General features: G+C 42.5%; 1 protein-coding gene across 11 annotated transcripts in view; it reads left to right on the top strand.

Annotated features, from left to right (window-relative positions):
* Ltbp1 (latent transforming growth factor beta binding protein 1) overlaps window positions 1-14,783 on the top strand; it is a 367,263-nt gene extending 352,480 nt beyond the window's left edge. For all 11 annotated transcript variants that reach the window (XM_090337166.1, XM_090337170.1, XM_090337167.1 and 8 more), the window contains 3 exons: window positions 7,279-7,404; window positions 11,638-11,787; window positions 13,330-14,783. In XM_090337166.1, coding sequence (XP_090193292.1) covers window positions 7,279-7,404; window positions 11,638-11,787; window positions 13,330-13,511 — 458 coding nt within the window. In that variant the 3' untranslated portion in view covers window positions 13,512-14,783. The remainder of the gene's footprint in view (window positions 1-7,278; window positions 7,405-11,637; window positions 11,788-13,329) is intronic.
* The last annotated feature ends 3,537 nt before the right edge of the window (window positions 14,784-18,320 follow it).

The following is an 18,320-nucleotide window of genomic DNA, read 5'->3' as shown; positions in this document are numbered from 1 at the left end:
CTACTCAAGAGGCTGATTACTGAAGATTGTGGTTCAAAGCCAGCGTGGGCAGAAAAGTCCTTGAGAATCTTCATTTCCAAAAAATAAAAAATAAAAAAATTAAATAGAGTTTCAGCTCCATGTCTAGCACTGTGGGAAGTGTGGGTTGGGGGGGGTTAATTATAGCTAAGAGTCTCACAGGCTTTCTGCTCTGCTAGATTCAAACCATAATCCACAGATCTCAGCTACCTGGGTAGCTTAGGGTAACAGGTGTGATCCAGTGGTGGCTAGTTTTCCTTAGGATTTATTTCTATTTTCCTTCCTTCCTTTCTTCCTTCCTTTCTTCCTTCCTTTCTTCCTTCCTTTCTTCCTTCCTTTCTTTCTTTCTTTCTTTCTTTCTTTCTTTCTTTCTTTCTTTCTTTCTTTCTTTCTTTCTTTCTTTCTTGTGTTGGTCTTATGGTTTGAATAGGCCCAGGGTCTGTGCACTATCCTGAGTTTTATACGTGTGTGTGTGTGTGTGTGTGTGTGTGTGTGTGTGTGTGTGTGTGTGTGTTTCTTCTCAAGGCTGGTGCTCTGCCCACTTGAGCCACAGCTCTACTTCTGGGTTTTTTGGTAGTTTATCAGAGATAAGTGTCCCAAGCTGGCTTTAAACCTTGATCCTCAGATCTCAGCCTCCTGAGTAGCTAGGATTACAGGCATGAGCCACCGATGCCTGACAACAATTTGTTTTTAATGAAAGGAAAGTGAGCATTTAATTTGTCTTAACCTGAAGAATACCATTACATTTCTCTAAGCCCCATATTCCTTGGACAGAGGAAGGCCCAGGAAGCTGGCCTGCTAGTACTGACAGTTGGTCAAGTAAATTCCCTTTCAATCATTCTGATGTCCAAATGGCAGCACCTTAGGCACAGTGCCATCTAGTGGTAGTTACCTCATACTGTAGCCTCAAGTTTCAATAGTATTTTCTAGTATTTTCCAGCCTAGTAGTAAGCCTGTTTTCTGTTTAGAGACATAAAACATGCACACTTTGAAGGGTCCTTGATAGTCCCCTAGTCTTATTTCTTCATCTTACCAGTTAAAAATAGAAAGTTTAGATGAAATCCAGACTTAACATGCAAACGACACATTTTCTCTTTGTATAATAGTTTCTTTTAAAAAAAAAATTGAGGTGAAATTTACATAGCGTAAAAGTCGGTGGTTTTTAGAGAGAATATCCTGGTGGCATTAACTACGTTCACAATGCACAATGTAATACAGCCTCATGCTTAATTCCTTCTTTTGAGTCCCCCCCCCTTTCTCTCTCTCTCTCTGGTTACTGGGCATGAACTCAGGGTCTTCTACTGGCTAGGCAGGCACTCTGCTGGCTCAAGTCTCATACCCAGCCCTTTCGTGTTCTCATTACTTTACAGGTAAGGTCTCCTGCTTTATGCGTGTGTATCAGCATATTCAGCAGTGAAGTACTTCTTACATAGTTAATAAAGAAGTAAAATATGGTCCTGATAGAAATTCCTTATTATTTTTTTTCTCATTGTTGACTTCTTTGTCACTTCTAAGAGCAGGAAAGAGAAAACAAAATGTCTTATCTGTCCTCTAGCTGAAAGCTGGATCATTTAGCGAATTAGCATGTTGTCCTGTTTGCCTCTGTTTAGTCTCCTCTTCTATAATCTAGGCTTACTCCTCATTTCATTTGAGATACTTTGAATATTAAACCTAGTCATATATTTCCAAAGTTCTAATTACTCAGAAACAAAGGGATTAAATCTTTCTTGAAGTTCTTAAAGGGAAATTCTTGCTCTCATTTTTTTTCTTCTGGTGGTAGTCCTGGGGTTTGAACTCAGGGCTTGGACACTGTCCCTGTGCGCCCCCTGCTCAAGGTTAGTGCTCTGCTGCTTGATCTGTAGCTCCATTTCAGGCTCGTTTAGTAGTTAATTGAGGATAAGAGCGTCACATACTTTCCTGCCCGGGCTGGCTTTGAACCACGATCCTCAGATCTCAGCTTCCTGAGTAGTGAGGATGACTGGCGTTACCACCGGCACCCAACTCTCAATCATTATTTCAGGACGTTGTTGTGTGGTGTACTGTAACAAGAACCTACGTGTTTGAATCCAGGCCTTGGAATACAAAAGAATCCTCTCCATTTTGGCAGTTGGTACCCCCCAAATCTCCTTCTTCAGTTCATCTAGCTAACTAAGAGGCCCTGTGGGAAAGACTGGGAAAGGCTGGGCTGGTCATGTGTGGGAAAGGCTGGGAGTAGACTCGACTTGTGAAAGGCTGTGCGTTCCCTTAGAGCATTAACATTCACAAGAGTTGCGGGGACTCTTGCCAAGACTTTAGGCTGCATTATTTCCCTGTCCTTGACAAGTACAATTTAATTGAACATTAAGCAATTTGATCTCTTTCACCTAATAAATCGAGCAAACTCAATAAACATAAATCCTGCTAATGATAGAACAGACCCTGGCGGAGCTGAGCTCCTCAGCATTCAAAGTTATGACACCCCCAGAGTTGGAGTCACAAATGTATATTGCTGAACAAAGTACTTACCTGATTCTTGAAGTCTGGGGAACACATTTAATAATTTTCTGAGGGTGTCAGTGGGGGCTGAGGAATAGAAAGAACGTAGATGGCTTGGTGGAACAAGTCTTCAGATTTCACCTAGGCCTGTTATGTGGCAAACCCTGGCTTTCTCCTGGGAAATCAAAAGGCTAATTACAGTTATTTCTTGGGTTGTTCTGAGATTCAAATGAAGCGGAAGCAAACAATGCGTGGCATGCCAGGGTTAATAGGGCATGCTTGCTCAACTCCCTTATGCCAACTGTTGTATAGCAAGGACTTCCTGTAGTCAGCATTACATAGAGCTAAACTTTGGTTTTGTTGATGTTTTCTGATCTTGTATGACTGTGACACTCTCTTTTCCTCTATGTTACCTTTTCTCCTCCTCTTCCTTTGGTATTCATCCATACAGAATGAAGTTTCCCCCTACGGCTTCTACTCTTTGTGTCCTCCCAGTATCTGGCCTGTTCAGACCCTTCTTTTTTTTTTTTTTTTTGCCAGTCCTGGGCTTGAGCTCAGGGCCTGAGCACTGTCCTTGGACTTTCTCAAGGCTAGAGCTCTACCACTTGAGCCTCAGCACCACTTCTGGCTTTTTTCTAGGTATGTGGTACCGAGGAATCGAACCCGGGCCTTCGTGCATGCTAGGCAAGCACTTTAACCACTAGGCCAAACTCCTGGCCCCTGTTCAGACTCTTCTCAGCTTCTGGGTCTGTGAATGAATGAACCAACTCACTGGTCACTCAGTGAGACAAGGAATGAATTACTTTTTTTTGGCGGGGGAGGGAGGAGTTGTTGTTCCTGGAGTTGAACTCAAGGCTTGAGCCGCATCCCTACACTTCTTTTGTGTAAGACTAGTGTTCTGCTACTTGAGCCACCACTCCACTTCCAGATTTTAATTTTTTTTTAATTTATGTTGGCTAAGTGGAGATAAGAGTCTCACAGACTTTCCTGCTGGTTGGCTTCATCCATGATCCTCAGATCTCCATCTCCCGAGTAGCTAGGATTACAGGTATGAGCCACTGGCACCTGGCTTTGATTCACTTTTGGTACACTGAAGCAAAGAGTACTGAGATTCTGCTCAGTAGAGAGAGGAACTAAAACTCAGACACATGCAGACAGAAGTGCTAGGAAATGGAGAAAGTAGGATTAGAACCCAAGACTCAAAGTCCTTTCTTTGGTTTGTGTTCTATTTTTCTGTTCCAGCTCTGCACATTTTAGTTTCAGGGGTATATAGTTCACCCAATCTTCAGGGACCACAGGAAATAAGAGTTCATTATATAACCAAGAGTAGAGTTGGAGTCACACAGACACACAGACAGACGTCCAATTGCCATATGGATGTCATCTGTCATCTGTGGCTTGTCACCTATCTCCTGCAGTCCTGGAAAGAATATTCTGTACACCACCCAATGTGTTATATTTAAAAAGTTTTATATATCATTTGCCAATTTCCACTAAGGAAAAGAATCTGTTATAAGGCCAACTCCAAAGACATTGGGTAAATACCTCTTCCATTCCATTTCCTCCTTGACTTCCTAGGAAAGAGAGGGGCGGGGATAATAATCCATGTTCAGACCTATAGGCGAGACACCTGCTGAGGAATTTTGAGTAAAACAGGACCTAGTTTTCTTAGTGCAGAAGAGTTCTTTCCTACTCAGGATGTGAGTTCTAATGCTAGAGCACTGAATTTTTAGCCCTGCCACATAGAAGCCTGAGTAAACTTCTGCTTTGTTTCTAAAAGCAGCTGAACCTCATCTGCCAGAGAGAGAAGAGAGCCTCCCCTCATGGTTTCCCTCACACCCCAGAGGGGCACAGAGACATGTGACTGCCCAGCACAGCCCTGCAGATGTGTCTGTCACCAGCGACAGGAGATTTCCTGCCAGGATATGGCTCTGACAGCAGGGGTCTCCTGCCCGCTGGCTCCGCAGAGGAGGCAGGGGGTGCAGGGTGGGGGTGGGGAAAATTTTAAAACCTTCTTTTTCCATTGAAAGTGAAAATCAAAGCAACACCATATGTCATTTGAATCTGCCACGCCAGGAAAATTAGTGTGATCAGTGGCCTGGATCTCGTTTAGCCCTGTTTGTGATGGTGGTCCAGGCCCTTTTGGTAGCTTTGATCCAGAGCTAAGCTTTTGCGCTTTGGGAGAGACACTGTGAGGTGTGAATATTTCCATTTCCTATTGATTTCACATTGGTGTTTGGCTAAAGTCCAGATGGACATGTGGTTGGAGCCTCAGAAATGGCATCACTCTACATCGCATGCCTCTCAGGACAAGTCTTTGCTAAAGCAAAACTATTCCTCTGTACCCAGTTTAAGAGTGCGGGGTGATTCACCATTACTGACAGGTGTCAGTAAGGGGGTTTGGACAGGAAATAGGCCCTAAGGACAGAAACTATGTTGGACATGTACACATTGAGCTGGAGGAAGCAGCTGCCAAGAGGGTCTCAAGGTTTCTCAGGGGAAGCTGTGGAAATAGCTAAGAGATCTGCTATCCTCTGTACTCAGAGCCAACCATAATTCACTGCGCCCCACCCCCAAGCTAGTCTCCAGCAGTGACCCAGATCTAGTGACAAGCAAGACCAAGCATCTTCAAGACTGACTGGGGTCTTCTCGTGCCTTGGGATGCTCAGAGGTCAAGCCCACGGTAGAAATTTTCCTAGATCGAGATACTGGAGATAGATTGCCGTGGTCTGTGAAAACTCTTGCTCTCCCAAAGGTACAGAAAGCTCCAATTTCATCTACTCATGACCTTTCTACTGTATTCAAGCTAAGAGTTGTTGAACATCTTTTCCTGGGATGTGAATTCTATGGACCTTGAGTTAATATGTGCTATTGATTATAGTTTGTTACAGTTTAACCAAGTACTTAAGTTTGCTAAACCAATGTTGGGCCTTGTTGTTGGAAATGAACCGAAATTCCAACTAATCTTGAAAGTAAATTAAAAACAAAAACAGCTGGACACTCCCTTTCTAATAGTTGTTGGCCTATTGATAAGTTTGAATTTTAGCATTAATGTTTCTATAAGAGCCATCTTCCAAGGCTGTATTTGAACATCTGGAAACAGATGTTCAAAGGGTTCTTAGTGAGTTTTGCCTGCAGGAAAAATACCTACCCATCCTAGTACAGTCCCATCCTAGTAAGTCCTTTTTCAGATGCCTCTCATATGGTAGATAAGCCAGAATTTATTATCCCTATATGGAAGAGGTGGAAACTGAGGCTGACCCAAACATGTGAAGGTGCCAAGTGAGAGAGAGCAGCGCTGAGTGCCTCACCAGGTCAGGTTAAGTCAAAGCTTCTCTTAGGAAGCAGGTGGCAGCTTCCAGACACAACTTAGCATCCTTTATCCTGACTGTTGGATGAGGTCTTTTAGAATCAATCCATAGCTTTCCCTCCACTGTAATTCCTGGTCGTCTACTGTATCTTAAGCGCAGCCTTCCCAGGAGGCAGTTTGTGACTAGAAGGCCTGGGTTCCTCTTCAGGTTCCATCTTGCTGTGTGCCCTCCCCTTCAGCTTTGCTCACTGGTGAGAAACCACATGATCATCTCTGTTCTCTATGGTTGAGAAAGAGAAAGCTCAGGATCGAGACCCAGGCTTACTGAGCCTCTTGACATCGCAGGACTGCTCAGACATCTTTAGCTTTAGTTTTGCTGACAAGTAGGTGAATTATTTCATTTTTCGTAGCTAATCCTGATCATACTGGAGCTTGGTTATAAAACACTGATGAGCTCAACTCCTAAGACTTACAAACATTTGAGCAATCTTACTCTCTAAGGGAAATTCATAATGCCTCTGCTTTCAGACTTTAAACAGAACTGAGAACCATTTGTGGTTTTGTCTGAAGTTTTATTTTTCTCTTTTAAGGAGCTGTTCTCAGTTTCAGCAATTTCCTTAATGAAATTACTATTTTCCTTTATGGTTGGTGGTGGTGGTGGTGGTCATGGGGCTTGAACTCAGGATCTGGGCGCTGTCCCTGAGCTTCGCTCAAGGTTAGCACTCTTCAAGCCACAGTTCCACTTCTGGTTTCTGGTGGCTAATTGGAGATGAGAGTCTCAGGGCCTTTTCTGCTTGGTTTGGCTGTGATTCACCATCCTCAGAGCTCAGCCTCCTGAGTAGCTAGGATTACAGGCTTGAGCCACAAATGCCTGGCAAATGAAAATATACATTTTCGTTATGAAATTGCTTTGTGCAAAAGATCTGGAGGCATTTATTTATTTTCTTTCTACCTTAAGGGGTCTTCTAAGATGGTTCAACCATTGTGTGTGTGTGTGTGTGTGTGTCTGTCTGTCTGTCTGTCTGCTGGGCTTGAACTCAGAACCTCATTCATACTGTTGCTGGGCTCTTCTACCCAAGTCTAGTACTCTGCCTTGAACCTCTTGAACCACAGCTCCACTTTCATCTGGTTAAGTGGTGATAAGAGTATCATGGATTTTTCTGCCCTGGCTGGCTTTGAACACGCAGTCCTCAGGTCTCAGCCTCCTGAATAGCTAGGGTTGCCGGCATCAGCCCTCATTTTTCCTGTTTCCACATGCGAAGAGTGCCATCCCTGAAGAACGACTCTCAGTGTGCTTGACCGATGCCGCCCAGGAGGTTTGGGTGAGGCGGCTTCCCTCCGGCCTTCCACCTTCCTGCAGCTGTTTCTACCAAGTGTTTGGCTGGACTGAGGCCGGGTGGGAAGGCCCGGGCAAGAGCCTCCCATCTCACCCGGTCTCTCCTGTCCCCTCTCCTGTCCTCTGTCCTCCTCCGCAGATGACTACGCTCAGCTCTGCAACCTCCCGGTGAGCGGCCGCAGGCAGCCCTATGGCCGGGATGCGCTGGTGGACTTCAGCGAGCAGTACGCGCCGCCCGAGGCCGACCCCTACTTCATCCAGGACCGTAAGCACAGCCAGCACCCCCCCCCACACACACCCCAGTGGGAACGGGTCCCCAGGCCGGCCCGCTGCCCTGCAGCACAGTGATTTCCTTGCTCTCCAAGTAGTAATGGTCCAACTCCAGGCTTCCCCGAGAGCCATTTCCTTCCCTACAGTGAATTGATAAATGTGAACTTCAGGCGGGGAATGTGGACTAGTGGTAGAGTGCTTGCCTGGCATGCATGCAGACCCTTAGCAGCATATACATAGAAAAAAAGCTGGAAGTGGTGCTGAGGCTCAAGTGGTAGAGCTCTAGCCTTGAGAAAAAGTCCAAGGCCCTGAGTTCAAGCCCCACAACTGGCAAAAAAAAAAATATGAACTTCATTGGCCAGATTGTCATGTAAGTGTGTCAGAGGGAGCTAAAATTCCCCTGTTAGTAAGAAAAGCATTTTTAGAATGGGCTTGGGAGGGGATTTATTAAGTAAGAAGTGATGTGTGCCTGCTTTTCCTGGAGTAGAGCTTTCACAGCAAAGGTGTGTATGTGTGTTTGTGCATAGATGATGTCCCTTGGAGGAAGAAAGTGTCTTCCTTCCTTCCTTCCCTCCTTCCTTCCTTCACAAGATTTAGAATGTAAGCCAGGTGCTGGTGGCTCATGCCTATTAATCCTAGCTACTCAGGAGGCTGGGATCTGAGGATCAAAGTTCAAAGTCAGCCTGGGCTGGAAAGGCTATGAGACTCTTATCTCCAATTAACCATCAGAAAACTGGAAATGGAACTGTGGCTCAAAGTGATAGAATGTTAGCCTTGCAGGAAAAAGCTCAGGGATAGCATCCAGACCTTGAGTTCAAGTTCTACAACCACCAACAACAAAAGTTTTAGAATGTACATGAACATGAAGGAAAGCGATATTCTGTTAATTCAGGTAGGTCCATTAGTACACATGTGAATGATACCCTCACCAAACCAAATCAAGAAGGCTGCCAATCTAGAAAGTTCCTGCTGCTTATCCCCAGGGTATTACCTACTTGAGTTCTAAGGTTAATGGATTTGAAACACTTTAACCAACAGCACATGACCACATACTACTTCATAAAAGAGATCTGAATGTACTCACAGCTGTAAGACTGTGTTCTTACACTGTACACACACCATTGTAGACATTCCAATTCATCAGACATCTGCTTAGAAAGGGAAAGCTGAGCCTGGTAGTTGATACATGTAACCTTAGCTAATGAGGAAAGCAGAATTTGGGAGAATCACTATTGGAGTTCAACCCAAGGGAAAAGTCTGAGAGATCTCCATGTCAACCAATAAAAGCTGCCTGTAGTGACCCACAACTGTCTTCCCAACTATTCTAGAAGTTTCAGTGGGAGAATCACACTCTAGATGGGTCCAGGCATGAAATGAAAAGAGCTAAAGGCATGATGCAAGCGGCAGAATACCTGCCTAGCAAGGGCCAGCCCCAAGTTGCAAACCCCAGTCCACCATAGGAAAGAAAGGGAAAATGTAAGATGAAAACAGAAAGAACTATCAAGACGGAGGGAAATCCTGGTATGCCCTATACATCCCTAAACACCAGGTATGCAACACTGGCCTGACACCAAACTGGAGTCAACCTGTATTACATTATACTTCTGAGTCCAGGAATTTGACTGTTGAAATGTCCTGGTCTTTATACTCTTTTAAATATCAACATTGCTCAAAAGCTCTTCTTAAATTCCCTGCCAGTGTTGAGAAGTCAACATGTGGATGTCACAGAAGTCCCCTGTTTAGCAACATTGGAAGTTAGGACTCCAGCTTTCACTCCATAATAGCTTCCAAAATCTTACAAGTTATAAGCATCTCCCTATCTCAGCCAGCCTTCTGCCCAGGAGCAAGATCCCTGGCCATGCTGAGCAGGGCTGGAACATAGAAGGGAGACTCCCTGCCTTCGAACCTCACCACCTTCATGAACTTTAGTGTAAGCAGTATTTCACAACTGAAGGTGAGAGCAGAGATCACCACATTTTTCGACAGAGATCCACAGAGGAACATCCTTAGGCTTTGTAAGTGCTGTGGTCTTGTTACCACTGCTCCAGACCTCCTCCATGCTGTCTCCAAAGCCAGCCACACTGCTGTCAGCGAAGGATACGCCTGTGTCCATTCATGAAATAAATTGCAGGTCAGATTTGGATCAAGAGCCTCAATGCTCACCTGTTTGACAGTCCTAAAGAAGTACTTTGCAAACTCTCCTTTGTGTGACTAAAACTGTAACTTCCCTGGGTATAAAGTCAAAGTGCTTTTGTTAAGAATGCACGGAATTGAAAGTATTTTTAGGGATTAAGGCATTCTTTCCTTAGGTTAGTATGTTAGCTATCTGCTATTATGTTCTCGGTAATCTGTCATATTTTTTTCCTGTCTAAAATTTTGACAGGGGGCCATCTTGGATGGCATGCTCAATTTTTAAAAATGCACATTTACAGCCATGCATGGCAATAGTATTTTACTGCCCCTGAAGTCCCAAGGAGTGTGTGTGTGTGTGTGTGTGTGTGTGTGTGTGTGTGTGTGTATGTCAATACTGGGGCCTGGGTTCTGTCCCTTAGCCTTTTTGCTCAGGATTGGCACTTGAACCATAACTCCCATTTGCAGCTTTTGGGTGGTTAATTGGAGATAAGAGTCTCAGGGACTTTAATGCCCAGAATGACTTTGAACCATGATCCTTAGATCTTGGTCTCCTGAATAGCTAAGATTACATGCATGAGTTAATAATCCCCAGCCTGAATCTTTAGTTTTATTTTATTTTATTTTATTTATTTTTGCCAGTCCTGGGCCTTGAACTCAGGGCCTGGGAACTGTCCTTGGGCTTTCTCAAGGCTAGAGCTCTACCACTTGAGCCACAGCACCATTTCTGGCTTTTTTCTATGTATGTGGTACCAAGGAATCAAACCTGGGTCTTTGTGCATGCTAGGCAAACACTATACCACTAAGCTAAACTCCCAGCCCCATCTTTAATTTATTTTTTTTTATTATTGGGATGTTCATTTTTTAAGCCAATTTGCATTGTGTTTGTGTGGATAACCTGTGACAGATTATTATGGATTTGTATTAACAACACCTCCCTCTCAAAAAATGGCTAATCTCCATACCCAGTTCCATTATTTACATGTCAGCAAAACTCTTAATGTTGTCCAAGGGATTCAGAATTGGTTTTAAAACTATAAAAAGAACAAAACAAGAGATCCTTTGTTTTCTTAAACAAAAAACAAAAACCTCTTGGTTTTTCTAAACACAAGTATGATGCATGTTTGTTGATCAGGATATTTTGAAGCCTTTTACTGCCTTTGTGCTTTGATCCCTTGTGTAAAGCTCATTTCAAAGCCAGAGAAAACAGGCTTCACAGGCCAAAGCCAGCCCAGCTTCTTTTTGGGCCTGCAAAGTCGTTGCAGGAGCAGAGCCCTGATACTCTCAGGGAATTGCTCAGCAAACACCCCCCAAATATGACAGTAACTCCATCCCAAAACATGTTCCAGCATGGGTCTATGGGAAGCTTGGGAGAAGTAGAACTTTGAATACTTTTCATAATGAAGAGAGAAACCAAATTTGGTTTCTTCTTATAGCATTTTAATATATCAAAGTTAAAGGCTTGGGGTTAAGCTCTATAACATATCCAAATGTTTAAATTTTTTTATACCTAATTATAAAAATAGATATATTTAATACTGACTTAAATCTTAACATTAACTTTAAGGTTATATCATATATAAAGTTATATAAAATATGTAATATGTGTAATATGTTACACATTATATCTATAATTTTTAGGATAAATATATCCTGTTTGTTTTGGGCATTTTTCTGAAACTGAGTCCCACTCCATACCTAGGCTAATCCTGGACTCTTCATCCTTCTGCCTCAGCCTTGCTGAGATTACAGGCATGTGTCCGCCACCACACTCAACCTAATGTAGTTGGGAGGTTGCTTTTTCGGTTTTTGGATTTGTTTGTTTCTGGTTTTGTTTTTTGAATGGTCCTGGGGCTTGAACTTAGAGCCTGGGCACTATCCCCGAGCCACTTTATGCTCAAGGCTTGCACTCTACCACTTGAGATAAGAGTCTAAAGGATTTCCCTGCCTGGGCTGGCTTCAAACTGTGATCCTCAGATCTCAGCCTCCTGACTCGCTAGAATTACAGGCGTAAGCCACCAGCATTGAACTCTAATGCAGCTTTAAACAGTATAGGAGGAAAATTGTTTCTAACTTAGTTCCTGCCTTTTCTTCTCAGGTTTTTTGAATAGCTTTGAGGAGCTGCAGGCTGAGGAATGTGGCATCCTCAATGGATGTGAAAATGGCCGCTGTGTGAGGGTCCAGGAAGGCTACACGTGTGATTGCTTTGATGGGTATCACTTGGATATGGCCAAGATGACCTGTGTTGGTAAGAATGACTGAATGTGAACGTGTCCCTGGAGGCCTCTTCTTGAGAGTTCCCAGGCCAGACCCAATCTGCTGAGTCTGTTTCAGATAGATTTGTGGGGTTTCAACTTGGAAAATGAGAAATGTTGCAGAAATCTGCCATCAGGAGCAGGAGGATATAGCTCAGTTATAATGTTTGTCTAATATATGCAAGGCCTTGGGTTTGATTCCCAGGACTGCAAAATATATACACATACATATACATGTGTATGTGTACAAACATAAATGTATAAATGCATATACACATTAATTATCACTTTATTCAATGTTACAGGACTGTATACTCCAAAAATATTAGGGAAAGAGATGCTATGGCTCAAGGGATAGAGCACTAGCCTTGAGCTGAAAGCTGAGGGATGGTAGTCAGGCCCAAAGTTCAAGCCTGATGACCAATAAGAGCAATAAAAAATTTTTTTAGGATGGCTGGGGCACCAATGGCTCATGCTTGTAATACTAGCTATTCAGGAGGTTGAGCTCTAAGGATTGTGGTTCAAAGCCAGCTGGGATGGGAAAATCTGTGAGACTCTTATCTCTAACAACCAGAAAACCAGAAGTGGTGCTGTGGCTCAAAATGATAAAACACTAGGCTTGAGAAAAAAAATTCAGGAAGAGTGCCCAGGCCTGGAGTTCAAGCCCCATAATTGACAATTTTTTTTTAAATTATTAGGATGGTTAGTTTTACAGTCTATATTTTTAAACTACAATTAAAACTAATAGATTTTTGACTGTGTAATAAATCATTATTTTCTTGTATATGTGACCAATAGAAAGGAATGTGGTCATGTAGAAATACAAGCCTGCATTGTCATAGGTGTGGAAAGAAGCCATCCAGAGTCTGTTTCCCCTGCCCTCTCTCTTACATTGATCACGAATAGTAAATCTACTCCACTGGCCTGTGGGTCTTATTGTTACCCCTTTGTAGAAGATCCTTGAGCGTTTGTGAGTGTTTTTCTGTTATTTTTCTCCTCCCTCCTATAGCTGTTCTTCTGCCCATTTTGGTTTTATGAATCCCAGTTTTTGATAGGTTTGGGAACTAGGAAGCTGAGGCTCTTACAGGTGACCCCAGCAGGTTCGAGTCTCTACGAATCTCCTGTGGAAAGACATCTAAGAATGGAACTAAAGGCTCTCTAAAAGCTGCTCTGAGAGCAAGCCCTCTGCTTATTTGCTTGTCCAACCCCAGACAAATCCAGCAGATCTTCCATAACTGTGGAAGGAATTCAGGACTAATATGGTGGCTCCTACTTGCCTAATATTTGGCCAATATTGTATTCAACAACAGGGAAAGAAAATCTAGAACTTCCTTGATATTATTTCCCTTCAGATGTAAAAGCTCTTCTTTATCTTGCATGTGACTGAAACAGCAATGACAGGAAAGATTGTACAGCTTGGCAGAGGAGTAGGGCAGAGATAGTGCCAGGCTTCAGGATTAGGTGCATCAGGTGATTTCAAGGGAATGTTTTCTAATGGAGTACACCATTGACCTACGTGATTTGGTCTATTGCAGATGTCAATGAATGTGATGAGTTGAACAACCGGATGTCTCTGTGCAAAAATGCCAAATGCATTAACACGGAAGGCTCCTACAAATGTTTGTGTCTGCCAGGCTTCGTACCTTCTGACAAGCCCAACTACTGCACTCCATTGAATACTGCCTTGAGTCTAGAAAAAGACAGTGACCTGGAGTAAAAGAGACCCTACATAACCTAAGCCCATATACTCTGCACTGTGTAAAGGAAAAGGGAGAAATGTATTATACTTGAGACATTGCACCTAACCCAGAATGTTGGAAACTCAGAAACAACATGGAGTCACACATTCTCCGTAAGAAGACTCAGTATGAACCTGACTGGTTTCCCAGACCAAACGGACATTTCTCTGAAAAGCCAGTATATATAATCTGTTCATATGTAAAATTCAGTGGGAGAGAGGCAGAACAGTGCTGTTATTTTAAACAGAAGGTTGTATTATTATGCTGTTCTTTTTTTTTATAACTATTGCTTAAGTTTGGCATTTAAATAGTGGTGGAAATGTTTTATATAATTTTCTTTTCTTTTTTTGGTTGTGCAGTTTCTTGCCTACTGTTTTTCTTTCTCTTTTCAGATTTTTTTTAAATCACAAGTGCAAAAGTCTTTGATAAAATATTGTTAAACTGTATAGTAAGTATTGTGACACAGGGTTATGCTGTTCTTTGGTCTGGAGCCTTTTTTCAAATTGATATTGACTGTCCTGTGGAGCAGGCAGTGATTTTTATGTCAATACTTTTATACACCATAGGAGAAAAAGAAGAAAAAATTCTTTATATTTTCAGTACATTTTCTGATTTTTAAGGCCCGTTTTTAGCCAAAGCTGCTAGAAGGTTCCCCTTGGATCCCTGTTCTTCAACAAGACGGAGGAACTGAATGAACTTTTATGTAAAGTAAACCCAGCAAAAACTTGATCTCCAATATATTTACCATTGTATGTCAAAGCAAAATAAATCACCATTTTTGTAGAAAAAAATAATCTACCTGAGAGTGATGGTTATTGAGTACATGTGTACAAACTGGGTGCTCTGGCTACCCCACGTCATTGTCCTGGTTTAAAATGCTCCTCTATTACTATTACTTCCTTTTGTATCAGTTGGTAATTTGTTAGATATTGTCACAGATGGAATTTTTACCTCTTAAAATTTATATATTGAAATACTAACCCGCAGTCGTTGTATTTGGAGACAGGATCTTTAGAAGGGGAATTAGAGTTAAAGGAGATCACTGGGGACAAACTGTAATCCAGCAGGACTGGTGTCTTTCCATGAAAGAAGACTGGCCAGAACCCACATGCACACACAGGAAGACATGGGTGGCTATCTATGAACCAAGGAGAGAGGCCTCAGAAGAAAAGGAAATAAACCCTGCCAAAACCTTGACCTTGAACTTTTTCCTATCAGAACTGTGAGAAAATAAATTTCTGTTGTTTAAACCACCTTGTCTGTGGTACTTTGTACAGCACCTCCAGCTACTCAGACACACTACAAGAATAATTTATAGCTGCTTCCAAGGTTCCTGTCCCTGCTTACCTACCATGCATCCACAGGAATGCAATTATAACATATGACACTCAGAATTCATTCTGAGTTAATAAAAGTCTGAAGGTTTTTGCTCATTAGCTTTTTTTGTGGTGGTCCGGACACTTGAACTCAGGGCCTGGTTGCTGTCTCTGAGCATTTTAACTCAAGGCTAGCAACCTACCACTTGAGCCATAGCTCCACTTCTGGCTTTTCTTTGGTGGTTAATTGCAGATAAGAGTCTCATGGACATTCCTGCTCTGGTTAGCTTGCAACAGTGATCCTCAGATCTCAGCCTCCAGAGTACCTAGGGTTACAGGTGTGAGCTACCAACCCTTGCCTAACATTTGAGTTGTTTGTTCCTTTGGGGTTTTTAACAATGTCTAAGCAAACCAAGTAGAATGTTTCCCTAGTTCACATTTTTTTCTGGAAGATAAATTTATAATATCAGCAAACACAGTCCTCAAAGATGTACTTCTCGTCCCTTGCCAAAGGGAAAATATGGTTTCAGATAAAATGGTAGATTAGCTGGGCCTTAAAGCAGAAAGATTGGGCCAGGAGCATGGCCTAGTGGTAGAGTGCTTCCCTAGCATGCACAAACGCCTGGGTTTGATTCCTCGGTATCACATACATAGAAAAAGCTGGAAGTGGTGCGAGGCTCAAGTGGTAGAGCTCTAGCCTTGAGAAAGCCCAAGAACAGTGTTCAGGCCCTGAGTTCAAGCCCCAGGACTGGCAAAAAAAAATAGAAAGATTATTTTGGCTTGTCTGAGTGAGCCCAGTACAATCATAAGAGGCCATACAAGAGGACTCATAAGGGTGGAAAAAGAAGGTAGAAGAGCAAATTCAGATGGAGATGTGAGCATAGGGAAAATCAGAGCATGGAAGATTCAGTCTACCCAGTATTTATTGATTGATTGATTGCCAGTCCTGGGCTTGAGCTCTGGACCTGAGCACTCTCCTTGCTTTCTCAAGGCTAGAGCTCTACCACTTGAGCCACAGCACCACTTCTGGCTTTTTTGGTGTATGTGGTACCAAGGAATAGAACCTGGGTCTTCCTGCATGGTAGGCAAGCACTCTACCACTAGGCCCTCAGTCTGCCCAATTTTAAAGATGGAAGAAGCAGGAGCTGGGGACATGATCCAGTGAATGTGGGATACAACTTATCTTCCTGGGAACACCTTGATTACAATCTGTGGTACTTAGGTCAGATTCCATAGAATTCTAAGCTAAATGCCACTTAATTTTCAGCACTACAAAAGCAAACACAATACTGATACTTCATGAAAGCTAGCTACTGCCTAAAATAGAAGCTAGTCTTTTTCTGGACTGGACTATATAAAAAATGTTCAATGTTTATATTGAACTGTGTGACCAGTTCCCATCTCAAGAAGGGACGGTTAGGCATCTTACATTCTACCATAATGACTTAGGACGTTTCAATTACATTTTTAGGAAATTGAAGGATTCTGGTTAAAGCGTATCAAATTCTCTTCACATTTTCAGAAGAATGCTTGATATTGCCAGAATGCTGCCATTAAGAAGGAGAAGCATGCCCATGACCACAGATACTTAGCTTTACATGTGAAATGTTAGGAGTTCTGTTGGTAAAATGTTCATGGACCTTAAAAAAAGTGGTTTTACTTTTTGTAACATTTATGATTCTCTTTGCTCCCTTCAGAAGTTACTGAGGATTTAACTTTTGTTGTTGTTCTTTTGAGTTGTTTGTGCCAATGCTGGGACTTGAACTCAGGACCTGGGTGCTCTCCCTGAGCTTTTGTTCTCAAGGCTAGTACCCTATTTAAGCCACAGTACCACCATTCCAGTTTGGGTTGCGTGTGTGTGTGTGTGTGTGTGTGTGTGTGTGTGTGCGTGTGATTAAAAAGAGCTTAGTTGGTGGTTTGCACCTATAATCCTAGCTATTCAGTAGCCTAAGATCTTAGGCTCACCCTTCAAAGCCAACCTGGAGAGAAAAGTCTCTGTGAGACTTATTTCCAATTAACCACTCAAAAACTGATAGTGGCAGGATGGCTCAAAAGGATAGCACAGTAGCTTTGATTAAAAGAGCTCAGGGAGAAGTGTCCAGGCCCTGAGTTCCAGCCCCATGACAAAAAAAAAAAGCTTAAAAGTAGCTAAGCCAACACTTCCCATTTCATTCATGGGATTTGTCTGTGTACCTTCGAATGCTGTTATAATATCATACTCTTCTGACATAAAATGAACAACTAATCTACAAAACAAAGCCCTTTTTTAAATTTTATTTTGTGGTTGGGGTGATACTAAACAAAGCTTTCTGACTTAAACTTCTATAATTTGAAATCCTCATGAATGCATGCTGTAGAAATTTAACATGAGCACTAAGTACAAATCCAGCAAACAAACCCCATTATATATATGTATGTGTGTGTGAGTATATGTGTGTCCATTTGTACTTCATCATTCTTAGTTCTCAAAAAAAATAGAGTATTTGTGAGAATGTCATAATATAGTTTTAGTGTTTTCACACACAAAGAGACTAATTTCTGACCCTAAAATGTGCTTTCATTCTGGAAAAACCTAATGTTAGCAAAAAGTGCAGGTTCTAGAAATTCTGATTTGTACAAAGCATGAGGTCCATTAATGTGTCATTTACATTAAGAAGTCAACAAGTTAGCTTGTAAATCAGTGCTTATGAAGATAAAATGTATGAGAATGCAATATTCAAGTCTAAACAGCTTCTTTGAGAGCTTCAAGATGGCAGAATAGAAATGACCCCCTTGCCTAAATCCAATTCTACAAAGATGAAACAAAATAACAAGTGTCTGTTTATGAGACCACTATCTAAGGGAGAACACTGGAAACAAAGGAGAGGTTCTATAACCTTCTAAGATTCAAGAACCCTGTAAGATTCATAGACCTGAGTGAACACCCGCCTCCAATAGCCAAGGGCAGGGGTGTCCCTTTTCTGCAGGGATGAATGTCCACAAATTCTCTGTGTGGGCACTGGCAGTCCTAGTGACTGGAAAGTTTCACAGGCCAGCAGCCCACTAAGAAAAGTAACCTGAAACTTGTACACCAGCCTCACTTTAGAGCAGACCTTACATCATCTCCTGGCAAAGCCCTAGGGTGCTATAACCACGGGCTATCTTGAGAAAGCCAGCTATGATCTGAGTTTGGTCTGTTGTAGAGATCTGAAATTCCTGCAGTTTCTCCATCTTGAGGATTCTACACACATTCCATTACATTAAGATGGTGGGTAAGCGCCTCCCAAACTCAGCTCCACAGAGTGAATGCAGCATAGCCTACTTGATGCCCAGAAGTAGGGGAGACAGGTGTTGCTGCATGAAGAGGAAGACAGGTGCCACCCTTGAGAACCAGGAGAGGGGACTTTTGCCCTCTGAGGCCAGTGGCCTCATGTGACGCCACATGTGGTGTCACTTGGGTCTCAAGACTGAAGGCACGAGTCCATTCAGGTC

The sequence above is a fragment of the Megascapheus bottae genome, chromosome 7 (assembly GCF_031878675.1).
Source record: "Megascapheus bottae isolate mThoBot1 chromosome 7, mThoBot2.hap1, whole genome shotgun sequence".
Lineage (NCBI taxonomy): Eukaryota > Metazoa > Chordata > Mammalia > Rodentia > Geomyidae > Megascapheus > Megascapheus bottae.
This window is presented reverse-complemented; position numbering and strand designations above follow the sequence as displayed.